Source organism: Grus americana, chromosome 5, assembly GCF_028858705.1.
Source record: "Grus americana isolate bGruAme1 chromosome 5, bGruAme1.mat, whole genome shotgun sequence".
Taxonomy (NCBI): domain Eukaryota; kingdom Metazoa; phylum Chordata; class Aves; order Gruiformes; family Gruidae; genus Grus; species Grus americana.
Window position 1 is genome coordinate 4206882 of NC_072856.1, and position 15127 is coordinate 4222008.

The 15127-nt window shown below is 37.9% G+C and overlaps 1 protein-coding gene across 1 annotated transcript in view; it reads right to left on the reverse strand.

Annotated features, from left to right (window-relative positions):
- Positions 1–1373: 1373 nt before the first annotated feature.
- Positions 1374–15127, reverse strand: part of SMIM38 (small integral membrane protein 38) — a 39999-nt gene continuing 26245 nt past the window's right edge. Inside the window, exons 5-7 of the mRNA XM_054827940.1 lie at positions 7842–8001; positions 7119–7150; positions 1374–3874 (exon numbers count right to left, since the gene is read on the reverse strand). Of these exons, the coding sequence (XP_054683915.1) occupies positions 3183–3314 (132 nt within the window). The 5' untranslated portion in view covers positions 3315–3874; positions 7119–7150; positions 7842–8001 and the 3' untranslated portion in view covers positions 1374–3182. The remainder of the gene's footprint in view (positions 3875–7118; positions 7151–7841; positions 8002–15127) is intronic.

Genomic DNA, 15127 nt, shown 5'->3' on the forward strand with positions numbered 1-15127 from the left:
AGTTGTTGGCTACAATGGTTCTGCAGTATTGAACACAGTGAGAGACGAAAATCTGTAGTTCAGTCTGTTGGCAGAGTCACAAAAATTTAATTTTCCAAATATGAATCAGAACAGAATCTAACCTCATCTTAGAGGTTCTCTGGGATAATGTCTTAAAGCAAAAAGTGGGTTTTCTTCCCAATAGATTCCATGGTAATTTTGGCCACTGTTTAGCATACTAGTGATATAAATTAATGAACACATACAGAATATATTTATATGTAGGGGATTTTAATCGATATATATAAAGTAATTAATTTTACATTAGTAAGAACTTTAATATCATCACAGTATTTAGCTATTATTTTTCTATTTCTTTACATATACCTTTGTTTCATGTCTTGAAAGGGAGCTCCGCACTGCAATCTTCATTCACACTCTCCACAGCTCAAAGTTGCCATTAAACACATCCTTATTTTTAAATACATCTTTAAATGCAAACAAAATCAGTGGGGCATAAGTATCATCTTAAATACCTAAATGAAATGGAATGAATTGTAAAAGACTCCAAAGTGATTTCAGTCAAGCCCATTCAAATCCCATTGGAATATGGGCTTCAAGATGGATCTTAAATAAACTACAACAAGTTATTCCCCAAAATTTTTTCTTCAGCTGCACTCTGTCCAGTAAACAAAGTAACTTGTAAGCACAGGCATGGTCTAACTTTTACATTTTAGAAAATAAATCAATTACATTTAAAAATATTATTTTTATATTATGTTTTTTTGAAGGAAAAACTATGGTTATATCAGATAACAGGACAAAACCAATCCATCCGTGACAAAATTTCAAATTAGCATAAAGATACCATGGGTTTTCAGATGCCAGAAGATTTCTTTCAGGCTACTTCAGAAAGCACCAAGCAGGGCCAAACGCACCATTTGCGGTGAAAAATAACTTCAACCTTCATGATGGCTACTTCAGGCAGAAGGTAGGTCAGAAGTAGGGGTTGTCTACAGGATAGATACCTACCAACCATTCACTAACTCTACCAATCAGTAAGTTCACCCAGTACCAGCCCTCTTTTTCTCCACCATCAATAAGGGGAATGGTTATGACCTCGCAGGCATGACAATGTTCTGATGATTTCCTATCAACTGTGCCACAGAGGTCAATGAAAATTTGGCCTGTGTAAGAGTATGGTCCATAACAAGACTACGCTCTCTGTTTACGTGGAAAACTTCAGATGTTGCTCTGCAGGGATAAAGGAATCAAAGCTGTGAATTCCATACCAGTGTCAGTTCCGTATATCACCAAATGTCAAAGGCATTAACACACAACGTCACCTGTACCGCTTGTCATTACATCTACATTTTTAATCCATTAATATGAATATGACACTGTCAAATACAATATAATTTAAATAAAGGATTAGAAAAATTGTTTCCTAAAGGCACTATTCATTTATCCACAAGCTTTGTTTTGCATACAACAGCTAAGAATAGCAATGATTAACTGAAAGAAGAAAAATGGATCACTCTGCTTATTTTTCCAGTTACTTATTATCAAAGGTATGTCTGCACATCAAGTAGACAACACTTCACTTTCCCTTTGTGGTCTTCTGGTGTCGGGAAACAAAAAAAAATAAAAGGACAGAATAATCATTACAATTAAGAACCACAGAAATGAATAAGGGGGTTAGTTACAACTACATTTAATTTATTGTCATCTGGCTAGATTTCAAGTCAATGACATGCATCTTCAGGCATTGCAGCCTGTTTTGTAGATTGGTCATCCACCATAAATAAAATCTGAAGCTGACATCAATTGACCTTACATTTACCCTGTTCCACAGCATAAACACCAGCTCTCATGTCTTAATTTTAGGAAGGCTTCAAAAGACGAAGTTATAAGGGCTGATTAGCAGTTACTAATGAGACAAGCCTGTAGGAGTCAGAGTCATGAATGAGCCAGAAACTCTTTATAGGAATGCTGTAGGGTTTTACCTACACTGAACTCTGATATCGTCATGTGAGCTACCAAGAGATACAGAAGCCTTCACTTTTAAGTGGCATAGAAAACTATCAACCCAAAAAGGAATTTTTTTTTTTTTAAGAAAGGTGACTGGACTGAGGACACTGCATTTCTCAAAGACGACAATACAATTTTCCTACTTTTGCTGTAGAAAAATGGACTTCTTAAAAGCAGATGTTAAATTGAGTTGTATATGCAGTAAGATTTTCAGATGTTCGATTTAGTATAACATCGATTTGAAAGAAGACAGTTCACTTGGAACAACTTATTTCATTTTGCCAGATAAGTTAACCAAAAAATCCCAAGTCACTATGGCCTTGGGCAAGTAGTCAAATCCTTTGGTGTCCTAGTAAGCTCCTTATTAAAAGCTAGAAATGAAGGTACCTTGGCAGTGCTTTGGAGCCAAAACTCACTGCATGCCATGCTGTCACATGCCCCCCACCCCTGGTTGCTGCTGAAGCACAGCTAGAGTCCGTCAATTGATGTGGCACAGGTCTGTTTTTCATGGAACAGACTATTCCAGCACTATCCAGCTCGTTCTGGTACTCAGATATATCACTTGCTAAGAAATGTGAATAATCAGCAGGTTATAGTCAGTTAAAAACATTCAGTATGACTGATTGAGAAGAACCACCAGAAATTTGGTAACAAATCAACCGATTGGGTAAAAATCCACTCCTGCAAGTCCACAGCATGGCACATGGATACTGAGCTCAGCCAGTAATCTTCAGCTTCATTCAGGTGCCATCAGTTGTTGCCTCCAGGCAGGCTGTGCAGCTGACATCTTAACATACAGACCAGCAGTTAGTCCAGCAGGCAGCACGCCATCACATTTCATGTATCAAGACTGGGCCAGTGGCAGTCTTGGACTGCCCAGCAATAGGATTCCTTCCAGCTTGTCCAGATCATTTAATTGGCAAAAGTCCACAAGTCTGTTCCCAACAACAAATTCATGCCTGAGTTTGATAGGAAGTCATTTGACTCAATCAGTTGTCGTTTTTCCCCGCCTCTGTCAGCATGAGGCTTTCTGAAGAATCTTCACTCGGTTGCAGTCTCAACAGGTCATTTCTCTCTCATCAGATCCCAAGGTAAAATCTGCTCTAGCTCCATTTACCTTATCGATTTCTCCCCATTGTCAATTCATATCCGAACAAGCCTTTTGAAGTCCCTTAGTCCTCTTTTCTTGTGTCAGGAAACCTTCGGGACAGTTTATAATCTATATAAGCACTAAGACAGGACCACAAAATGAATCGTATTAATATAATTACAACCAGTAAAATCATCAAAAGGACTGATTCCATATTTAAGCTAGAATAATGAGGTAATGCGAAAAAAATACTCTGGGAGATCTAATTATATAATGCAGTATTCAGTTCTGCACAGCCAGCCCAGCAATTCCTGTAACATTCCAATCAAAGTGATCTCACTAGCATGTGAGAGAAGAGTCCAGCTGACAGATTTGGGACATGTAACGTACTATTTAGTCAAGAGGCCCCATGTGCTATTCATAAAGAATTAACAACTCTTATATTGACAATGACAGTATTGTCAGAAGACCTTTGGAAGGGGAAAAAAACCTCCATAAACTCCGTCTCTGTGAAGTTGGACTTTTTTTTTTTTTTTGCCCCTTTTTTCCAATGCTGATGTAATCTCCAAACATCTCCAGCAGCAGCTGCTCAGCGAAACCAGGCACCTTCTCCCTAGTCCCTTTCAGCAGCACACGCAGCACTTTCCAGCTCCCTCAAGACAATCAGGGCCTTTCTTTCACCAATTAGCTATCACTTCAAGAGCCCTGCGCTGTCCAACGAGCTCTTAAGAATGGTCTTTGCAGGAAACAACACTGGAGGAGCTTTTTTTTTTCCTAGACAAATTAAAAGGGGAAGAAGGGAGGCAGGGGGGAGAAAAAAAAAGCACAACAAAACAAATCAGAACACAGAAGCTGTCCAAAATGCATCACGCATTTAGTACATCGACAAATGCAGAAATGTTCTCAAGAGCCGATGCTAGAGCAAGGCACACACAAAAAAACCGCTCCTACTTTAAGAGATAGTTTGTTTAGTTGAATATGTTAAACAGGTTTCATAGAAAGAAGGGCTCTTGTTACAGCAAGTCTCTGAGCTATACGAACCAAAAGGGAAAGAAACTCCTGGAAGATTATGTTCTATTTCCTTATTTGGCTCTCCAAATGTAAAGCAGCATTATTTGAAGTAGACATTATAGGAAAGAACTCTGCTTAGCTCACTTTAAATATAGATGGATTGATGAAATGAGTAATTACTGGAACTGCTAAGATCTTTTTGAACTTATTCAACTAGCAAGCTCCTTTCCCCAGAAACCGCACTTTCCATCTAAAAAGAAATTAAAGCCTGATTCAGAGTCGCAAAGCTCTGTGAATTTTACATTCTTTTTCCTTTAAAATCAGGGAATAGGTACAGTAATACCTTGAGGTCCTCGTTGATGCCAAGTCCCCATTAGAACAAGTACAAACTCTAGGACCCAGTTCAAGAAGAAAACAAGGAACTTTTATAGATGTTTAAGTAATACCTCGCCTGGGCCCGGACTTCAGCAACTGGACCTGGACAAGTGGAATTGTGAAGGCAAAAATGTGAAGGATCAGCAGTAAGTGAAATGACTTGGGCAACATCCAAGCAATAGCACAGTGTCAGGACCGCTTCCCTGATTTTCAAAACTAGAAAGTGTCAGTATTCTCTTACAATACCATTTTCTGGTCAAATTTGTCCTGATTGGGGTAGCCTCACGAGAATCAACGCATTGCCTTCTACAAGGACAACACAAATATATTTACGTTACAATAAAAAAAATATATAGCCTATTATCTTTTATTGACTGTGTATCAGGAGCAATGCTGCAGGCTTTGTAAACAGTTAAATGGCATGGCAAAGCAAATACTTTAAGGGGTTTCAGGAGTTTGTTCACATTAATGGGTACTCTTAACTACTAGAGGGATTTTTAATGGAGTCGGAAAGTGTCAAAACTGATCAGATTGCTTAAAAGGAAAGAAAGTCTGATGTATTAGCCTATGAGCATTTATGAAGGAATGTGAATCAACTCAAATTCCTCTGTATAGCAAGGCTCAACCAGGGGATGAGTACACACAATCAGGATTAAGAAGGAATCTCTGTGGAGGTGCACTGAACAATGAGCGTCTTTTTATACCTACAGACTTCAAAAGATGCTAAGTTTAAAGGGACTACTCCTTTCAACTAGCCAAGATTTTGCTAAAAAAATGCACCAGGCTGGAGAGAACAAATATATATACATATATATGTTACTAGGGCCACCTCCAGTTAGAGGAGAAAGGATGAAAGGGACCCAAAAGGTCTATCAGTTTGCCCTAAAGCAAGATCAGCCATGCCATTCCTGACAGCTGTTTCTCTAACCTGTTTTTTTAAAAGACCTACACCCACATAGATGAGAAGAAAGAAAAACTTCATCTCATCTGAAAGGGATTTAAGCAGGAAAAACAGTTTGACAAATTGTTTGGTCACTTTATCTGCTACAATACAGCCACTGTGAGCCCGCAGCCAGGGGCTCCACATTACATGCTCACTTGGTAGCTGTAAAGTGATTTATTGGTTGAGGCAATGATATCTGCTTTTCTTTCTGCCGCCCCCCCCAGAAAACCACATAACTGTATGTCTCCTCCGGATGGATGCGATTGCTATACCTGAAAGTGTATCTTTTGTGACAGCCATGTCCCTTCACCCTGATGCAATCCTGCAGTCCATACGCTAGCAGGATTGCTGAAAGCCACCAGCAGGATTTTACCGATTTCAACATTAGCTAATGGGACTGTCATGTAATACAGCACATCCTATGCCTTGGCCCTCAGCTCCAGTTCAATCTGTTAGAGGCGAGAAGCCTGGTGGTTATTTCAGGGCACATGAGGAACGAATTGATGGTTCATTCCAGTGCCAAGTGAACAGGTGCCTCCTCCCCGGGCTCACAAGTGGTTCACAGCTATGCTGTCTCTGGCGTTCCCCGAGAGGTGTCAAAGCCGGAACAGAAACCGCACAACCCTCACGCCTGGCGCTGGGCTCTGCTTGGGACAGGCTGACATAAAGCCGGGTAAGCTTCCACGACGGCTGCCTGGTCAATAGCAGTTCTATGGCTCCACATGCCACGGCTGTCAACTTGGCACTCTTCGTAGGTACTACATTTATTTGCACAAAGGAACACTGCGTTTCAGTTGCTGAAGATGGAAGGATAGCGCTTTCCTGCTTAGACTTCGCTTAGGACAGATTTCCTCCCACAGAAAATTAATGGCACAGCATAAGCAAGGCAAATCTACGTTCCAGATGAAAAGATTGTGTGGCTAGATTTTAGAAAAGTGCAGTTTAATATGGATAGCTGTTCTTCCCTCCTTTGTAAAGTATTTTGAGACTGAGTGAGGAAAAGCACTATGTAAAGCCTATATATTGATCATTATTATTTGGATTTTCCCAAATATACTTTTTCACACAACAGATGTTCCTAATGCCTGGCACCATTTTTAATGATTTGCCTTTTCGAAGAATGCATGCTGTATCACACATAAAAGCATCCTCTCTGCTCAGAGTTTATTTTGCTAAAATCATTTTCCAAATAATCATCTCTCTAGAGAACAATGGCATGATAGAACAGTATTCCTGATGGGTGATATTTTATTACTAACATATGTTTTCAACATATAACCAGCATTATTACCCTCTTCTGCTATAAATATTTATTAAAATCATCTAATTTGAAACTATTCCCAAGACAGATTCCATACTTTGCTTTTAAATTATCACATAACTAATTGTCCTGGTAATCAGTGCCCATTGAAGGGTAGTTGAACAGAAAAAAGTACGTATTATGCATTCTTGTTGACTTTTAAAATGTAAGGCAGCAGATTTCATATCTAATTTTCCGGTTCCAATTATAAAGCAGTCTATCTCCTAAAATATCACTACATGCCTAAAATTTTAAGATATCAAGTGAATTTACAAGCAACAAAGCAGAGAATAAAACCATAATCATAAAATATCCACTGTTATCATCAACTTGAAATATATCCCAAAGCATAAATAAATTAGAATCAAAAAATAAGATATTTGACTTACTGTATTTATCACACATTCAAAAGTCAGGATATCTACAAAAGAAAACAGCAAAGAGTTGCAGGTGTCAGCATGGCTAACAAGAAGTTCCCAGTTCACTGTTAAGAAAAAAAGAAAAATTCAAGACCAATGCTTATCTCTTGGAATCACGTGCCTTCTATAGTTATCAGAGTCAAAAAGGCACCTTGCTCCAGTTTACATACGCGAGATCTCCTGAACAAGCATTCTACATCACACTGAAAACAAAATACCACTCAAAAAGAGCCAGATCAATGTACTCATAGCTTTAGAGGACAAAATCAGACATTCAAAGTCAATTCAAATAACTTGCGATAATATGCACATATCAAGATCATTCAATGTTGCATTGAGTCAAAGGAAAGAGCAAACACCTGCCCCACTGGTTTTCTACTGGAAAATCCCCAGCAAATATACTCCTCCCACTGCAGTCAGTTCGATATGTCCATTTCCATGATCAAGAAAAACAAGGACAGAAGTAAGATACTTCATTTATTACATATCTCTTCTGTCGAGAATAACTTCAGTATCCATAAAGCCAGAAGCATCTGTAAACCTCTAGTTCACCATCAAAGGCCTCACAGCCAAAAGTGAGATTTAAAAGTACAAAAAGAGCACAGATCATAGGAAAAACAATAATAAAAATGAGGGAAAAGTACTAGGAGGAAATGAAACAAAAACTTATAAATCAGTCTTAAAAGCGATTACCTGAAGAGATCTGATCTGTGTTTTTACAAGGACTTGATGAGACCTTCACAGTTACGGAGCTGTCACTCCACCTCATCTCCATCTGCTGCAATGCTCAGCAGTAGACATCTTCCTTTTCATTCACAGGAATTTCTTACTAGGACTGTGATCAGAACATGATCTGGAAGTAGCAGAATAAACCATGTATATGCCATGATATTTAATCATATCAATTATTTAAAGATTAGTAATATCCAAAATGTCCACCTAAAGGTGAACAAACATAAACATACAAACATATTTAGTCACTCAGAGGAAAAGCGCTTAGTACGAATATTTAGAAATTATGTTACAACGTTCAGAATAGCTTGTTATCAAGCAATTATGTCCATTTCCCCCTTTGGTGGTCAGAGGCCATACACAAGTTGCTGTCTTCACACTCAGATGTGTAATTTTTTGCTTGGAAAGAACGTTTTGCTTTTTGCTAGTGAAATTAAGGAATTATCACTGAATTCAGTTGGACATAATGGATCTAGCTCTAAACCATCCTTTCTCAGTGATCTCCTTTTATCAGTGGATTTTTTTCCCCCACTGAATTCAGAGTTCACATCAATCTAGTAGAGAATTTTATTATGATTATTTTTGACAGAACAGCGTTTCAACTGAAATACCAGTTTTTCAAAACCATGCTCCAACTTTGATGAAATATTTGTCAAGAGATGCTTTTCAGATCCATAAAATTCAAGAATCAGAACAAAACAGAAAGACAGATCAAGTTCTTCAAAACATTACACACTCAAGGCACTCATGCATAAAACCAGTTTGAGTCTTTTGATGGGCGCTGTGGCCACCTATCTTTGGGCTGTTCCCGAGTCTCTCATGACTTAAAATCCTTGCTTCCATCTCACTGTGTGCAAAACCAGACTGGGACCTTAAGAAATGTTACAAGGTGGAAAATCCAGTTCCCTCTTGTCTGTAACTACATGTCTTCGGCAGATTAAGCACTCACGGAAGGGGGACTGCTACGTGCTGTTTCCTCTAGTTTCACTGGGATGAAGCTCCTCCTGTGCTCTACCAGAAAGAGGTCAGATCAAAACCTGCCTCTGGTTTGCAATCAAATTTGCATTTCCTAGTCACCATTTGTTTTGGCGTCATAAGCCAGTATTTATAGAAGCAAACAATGACGCAACTGCAATTTCCATACAAGGTCCACCGTCTGACAAACTGCTAAATCAAAGTTAAAGTAAAGGGTAAAGTTTCTAAAGCTTACAATAGGCAAAATGGGCTTTGACAAACTACAGATCATGGAAAGATGATATCAAAGATGATATCGCACCACCCATAAAATGCAATTATTGGCAAAAAAAAATCACAAAACCAAAACCCACAGCTGTTAGCCTTTATAAGTGGTAGAAAGTAAATATTTCATATGCTGCACTGACACAGCTCCAAACCTTATTTTTCTATTCAAAAAAAATGAAATTACTTTATCTGAAAGGTATATTTGAAATATTTCTTATAAAGGTTTACTTGGAAATTAACAAGGTTTTGGAAACTTTGAAGACAGATGATCAAAAATATGATTGCATTCAACAAGGTCCTTATTCAATACATGTGCAACTACAAAAAAACTTCAGTTTATTTAAAGCCAAGTAATGAATTATCAGACCTACCATTATCATACCAAACAAAAAAAAAAAAAAAAAGGGGTGTAGGACTGCATGGCTTCAGCTTTATGCTTTGTCTTCGTCTCCTTAATGGTTTACTTTCTTAAGTCTCATTTTTGATAGCCACACAACACTAGGTTTACAACAAACACAGGCTGATCTGATTTTGGAAGTTTCCATATTCCAGTCTGAACTTTGCATCAGAGGCTTTGTGGCCAGTCTCAAGTCAGGCATTCAGTAAACTATATTGTGTTTTGAACAAGTTTTTCATTCTACTAACAGGTTATCCTGCTTATTTTTAAAGTCTCTTTGCACACAAAAAGAAGGGGAGCTGGGGCAAAGAAGGAAAGAAAAGAAAAGACTCCATTTGAAAAAATTACACTGCTAGATTACAAGAGTTGAAAGCTGGTATGTAACTTTGCTCCGGGTGATCAAACTGCTAATCAGGAATGCTGTCGGGAACAGAATGGAATTCCAAATAAATTAGCCATGTCCAAGAAGCCAATACAACACAGGATTAAGGCTCACAAAGAAAACAAATTTATTCAGCCTACTTTATCAGAATTCTTAATAACGTGTACTAGTTTTTCTCATCGCAGTCTGAGCTCTTCCACTGGAACAGCGTGGAGAAGGAAAAATGAGTCACACTTCATAAATCTCCTACTCGTACAGACACCTAAAAATGTTATATAGAGCAAGACACACAATACCATTATATATAAATACATGTGCACATCACAGTTACAGTAGAAATGTGCACATTTATTTCTCCAAATTTCCAAGGCACCTGCCCAAAGAAAAGACACTACGCATTTCTGTGAAAATGCACAAAGCTGAAGAAAAAGGTTAGAGCTGCATTGATCTCTACACCAAAATGAGCTTCAATACCGTGGTATATAAATCACTGAATTAAATAATCAACTACAAAAATAAATCTGTCCTGTACGACCACACATCACATTTTTTATCAAGTATAAGAAGAAAAATCCTTATGTCCACACACTGCAGCGAGGAATACTGTGGCTGAGGTACTGTCTGCAACTCAAATGCATATTCTATTTTTGTTTCTGACAGCATCCCAGAGAAACTTTTCAGAATAGTTTATGCCAAAATCACAGCAACATTGAAATGTGTGCTTAAGTTTTTGTGTTTCCTTGAATTGGGATTTTAATCTTTATCAGACTGTTTTTTCCCCCATCTATGAAATGGAGATCATAATAGGCTCTTATTTATACAGCCTATTGAAGACAGAACTATGCTTTTTGAAGCGTTTTTGTAAAAATTAAAAAAAATTAAAAAGGAGATAAATTAGTCATAAAAAGTACTTCATGTAGAATCTAGGCACATGTAGCAAAATTGTCCTGCAAGGGAAGTGCACATATCACCTTGGCTTCTAAAAAAATAGAAAAATCATAAATATATTCTAACTTCAAGCCGTACATTGTCTAGTACACTTATTCACTGGAAAATAAGAGACTGAATGCAGTACCGCTTGCATTTACACGACACTGCCATATTACCTTGAGCATCCGTGCATGTGCACGCGTGGGTTTCCTGTAATAAAATTCATCAAGCAAACCAGAAGTAGAGCGTGAGTGTTAGGGATTCGTTTGTCTGGTGGTTCCTAGATGCGGCATTGCCCTGCTTTCCAAATGACCAAACTGCAGCAGCAATTTGATATACATGGTTCATATTAGGCATTTTCTAATGACTTTTTGTCCCAGATAAGGGAAACACCCCATAAGACACCATTTGTGTCTCCTCCCCTTCCCGTAATGAAACAAATTAAATACTTACCATTATCACTGTATCTAGTATCTTACTCAAGCGCAAAACCACACATTTCTACCAACTGTGACTCAGTTTAATATTTTTTTTGTCAAATGTTTTTTTCTCCCTGTAAGAAGATATTTGCACTAGTATAGAAAGAAAAGCATACATCCCCAAATCACCTTCTCTGGAAATGCATTTCCAGAGGGCAAGAGTCAAATGACGCAAGCTATTGCTGCACCATTGCGACATCTGACTGGAAGGGTTCTGTCTACACCCTGATGCCTCCATTAATAAGACATAAATAACCACTTGATTTGAGCAAAATATTTTAGGGGAAATATAAACTATATTGTTTTCTCAGGAAAATAAACCAAGAATGCAACAAGCACAACCAAAACTTTTCATAAAGCCCAAGGAAAAGCATTGATTTTCATTTTCAAAAGGGTCTCTCTAAACAGGAAAGAGATTTGTATTATTAACCACTGAAAGAATTTTTTTTATTCAGGGGACAGCAGAAAAGACATTGTCCCAGGTAAAACAATTTGCCAGAGCTTTGGTACACATTCATAAATAGCTTCAAACCATTTGAGACAGCAAACATGGCAAATGAACTATTGGTCAAAAAAAAAAAAAATTAAAAAAAAAATTACCCTGTTCTACCTGCCAAACAGTGCTGTATATACTCTGTATGAACAAACAATTCATGTGCTCAAGCAAAGGACACGTGAAGGGCTTGAAGAATTGGGGTGGATTTCTAGATTTCCAGAATACAGACCCTGGATTTCTGAGTGAAGAAAGGAGGATGATCGCTGGCAATGAGCAGTGCTGCTCTGCTTACTAGCTCTTGGCTGATCATAGGCCAACGAGACGTATTCTGGGTTACCACATTAAATATTTGGCTTTACAAAATAATGTCATAAATTATAGTTTGATCAGCAAGCCTGTTTCTCTTATACTCTAAAACCAGTATGCTTAAATTACATTTGAGATTTTTCTTCTTTTAGAAACACAGAAAATAAAGCAAGTAGGTGAAAGGTAGCTATCACTTTACAGACACAAGCTACCCTCTGATTACAACTAATTAAGATATTCAGCAGCCTTAAAACAATACTTTTTTTTAATCAATGAACCCAGACGGCATTCACAGCTTTTTGCTATGACAAATGCCCTTTGAAAGAGTTAATAGGCAAAGGTTTGTACTGGCAATGAATAGGGCTACCTTTAATTGATCCAAGAGCCTTAGAGAGCTGTCTTATAGCATGATGATGTATTTGGGTTGCAAATAGGCCAAAATAAGCATAAAGAAAATCTGTAAGACCATGAGACCTTTCATTTTTTCATTGAGGGGAGGGAAGCGGGGGGGGAACTGCTGGGGAAAATGAGAGAACTATGACGGGGTTATCTTTGTGCTCCGGCACTTAAAATAGATAGAACGACAGAAATTTTGAGGAAAAGAGAGGAAGTGATCAGGCCATAATTCTGAGAATAAATGTCAGGATGCATGAAAACATACAAAACAAGGCCTCTTCAGGAAAAAAAAAAAGTATATAAAAAAAGAGGAGATGACCTAATGGTATAAAGGAACATTGATTAAAGAAATACCCTGAGGGAGAAAGATACTCCATCAGCTTTAACAAACACTGCATGGCCCTGCATTCCCTCTAAACTTCTTAAGTGAGGAAAAAAAAAATGTCTGGAGAAGAGGCAGTCACATGGATCCATTTATAATTTTCCCCCTCATTCTTTGTTCATCTTTTACATGGTTTTGTTCAAGACGTACAGGAAATTCGCACACAAGAAGTGGCTCACAAAATTAAATACGATGTGTTAGTAGTAAGCATTCTTCTCTGAGCAGCCAAAGAAGAAACAAAAATTGAATTTTATAAGCAATATAAAATCCATTGCCATTTTTTTTTCTTTCTGAGACTGATTATACACTAATATTACCTGATAATTATGAAGAAACTAGTCTATCCATACTTAAACTAGCCTTTCATCATAAACTCAGTTTTGGCAGAATCCTTTCCTCATTTAGCAAAAGCTAAACCAATTTCCTTGAACTTTCACAGGTGCAAACTTTATGCCAAGGTAGAATTTTCTGGAAAGTCTGAGGCAAATCAGACAAGGAAATTCCTAGACTAAAAGGCTATTTTAAAATGGAATTACTGTATAAGCATATTATCAATAACTCGGGGTGGGGTGGGGGGGAATCAAAGAGAAAGATGCAGGGGTCTGAGATTTTCTTAAAAAAACAGATACAGGAGGAGCTAGGAAAAAAGTTGACAAAGTTCCTTAAAAATAAAAAAGCAGAGCAATAAAATATCCTGCTCCAATATATGCATCCAGATGCACTAGGAAAAGTAAGTCAAGTCCACTTTCAATTTGGAACAGGGAAGAGAGAAGCTGTTCTCAAATTCTGCTCATCCTGTTTATCCTACAGCCATGAAGAAGTCCTCTTCTAGCAATAACTAAACAGAAGAAAAAAAATATGAAAAAAAACCCAAACAAACAAACAAAAAAAACCAACCCCAAAGTCTTCATTGCAGATCTGGGTTAAGATGAAGAAAAGACTGAACTTACCTCTCTAAGACAAGAGAGCTGACATAGGAGGCTTAGACCAACAATACATTCCCATTAGGAATATTTGCCTCCTGTGAGACATTTTCCCCTGCAGTACAAAGTTCTGAGGAAAAGAACAGATAAAAACTTCCTGTCATAACTTCAAGACGTTTTTCTAATTGATTATTCTAAGCCCACATCATCAAGCACCACAGAATTACAGCCATACCAAGGTAAGCACCAGCTATATCCTTCAAAGAAACCTCACTTCAAGGCTCAAACATCAGTAGAGGAGCAGAATTACGACACGTGGACAGCAGCAACGTACTCAGGAAAGTATATTCTGGGCTGTGCACAGCCTTGCTTACTTCTGTGTAAAGAGAGTAAAAATATTGTGCTATGTTTTGAGTTGTTTTCATTTTTAAAAAATAATAGTAATTTTGAGAAAGTCTTCTCCTTGTTCTATTCACTTTCAATTCAGACTGTTAAGAGTCTTCCTTTACAATTCAAAGCCAAAATATTTCCTTCCACTGTATCAGGTTACATGTAAGTTCTAGCTACTACGAGTTTTCTAAAAATAAAATAATAATAATAATAATAATAATAATAATAATAATAATAATAAAAATATTACCCATCCCCCTCCTCCAAGCATGGTGAAACACCACTATTTTATAAAATAGAGGACAATCACATCACAAAATAACCATATTCTGTAGCTTGCTATTTGACAGGAAAAAAAATGGCTAAACATTGCTATTACACTTCTAGCTGGTAGGGGTCTGGGAACACAACGAGGATTTCCTCCAAAGCTTGTACCCATCAACACTGCAGGCAAAGTAACCCTGCCAAGGCTCATGTGAAAGATGAGACGTACAAGTACCAAGGAAGCATAGGTGGTTGACCGGACAGGAGGTGTCCTTTCATCACTTGTGCCAAGAGCACTAAACTATGAAACTCAGCCGCTGCACCGGTCCCACAGTAGTTGCTGAGCCGTTGGAGACAGCTGGGGGAAAAACAAGTCACTTTACCAAAAAAAAGAACGACAGCTAAAACCCTGAACATGAAGGATGGGAGAACAGTAACACTAGAGAAAATAAATCGGAGAACTAGAAAGGGTTATCTTCAAGATGTTTGCCTAGGGTCTATCAAGATGTTGCTGTATCCTCTCTATCTTACATTCCACCATACTGACTCTGATCATAACAGCACCTTCAACAGTGAGGCTTCCCCCAACAAATGGTACAACCAGCCTATTTGTGGGACACTCCGTACCATTCAAGATCATATTTCTACTGCTGCCCTTGT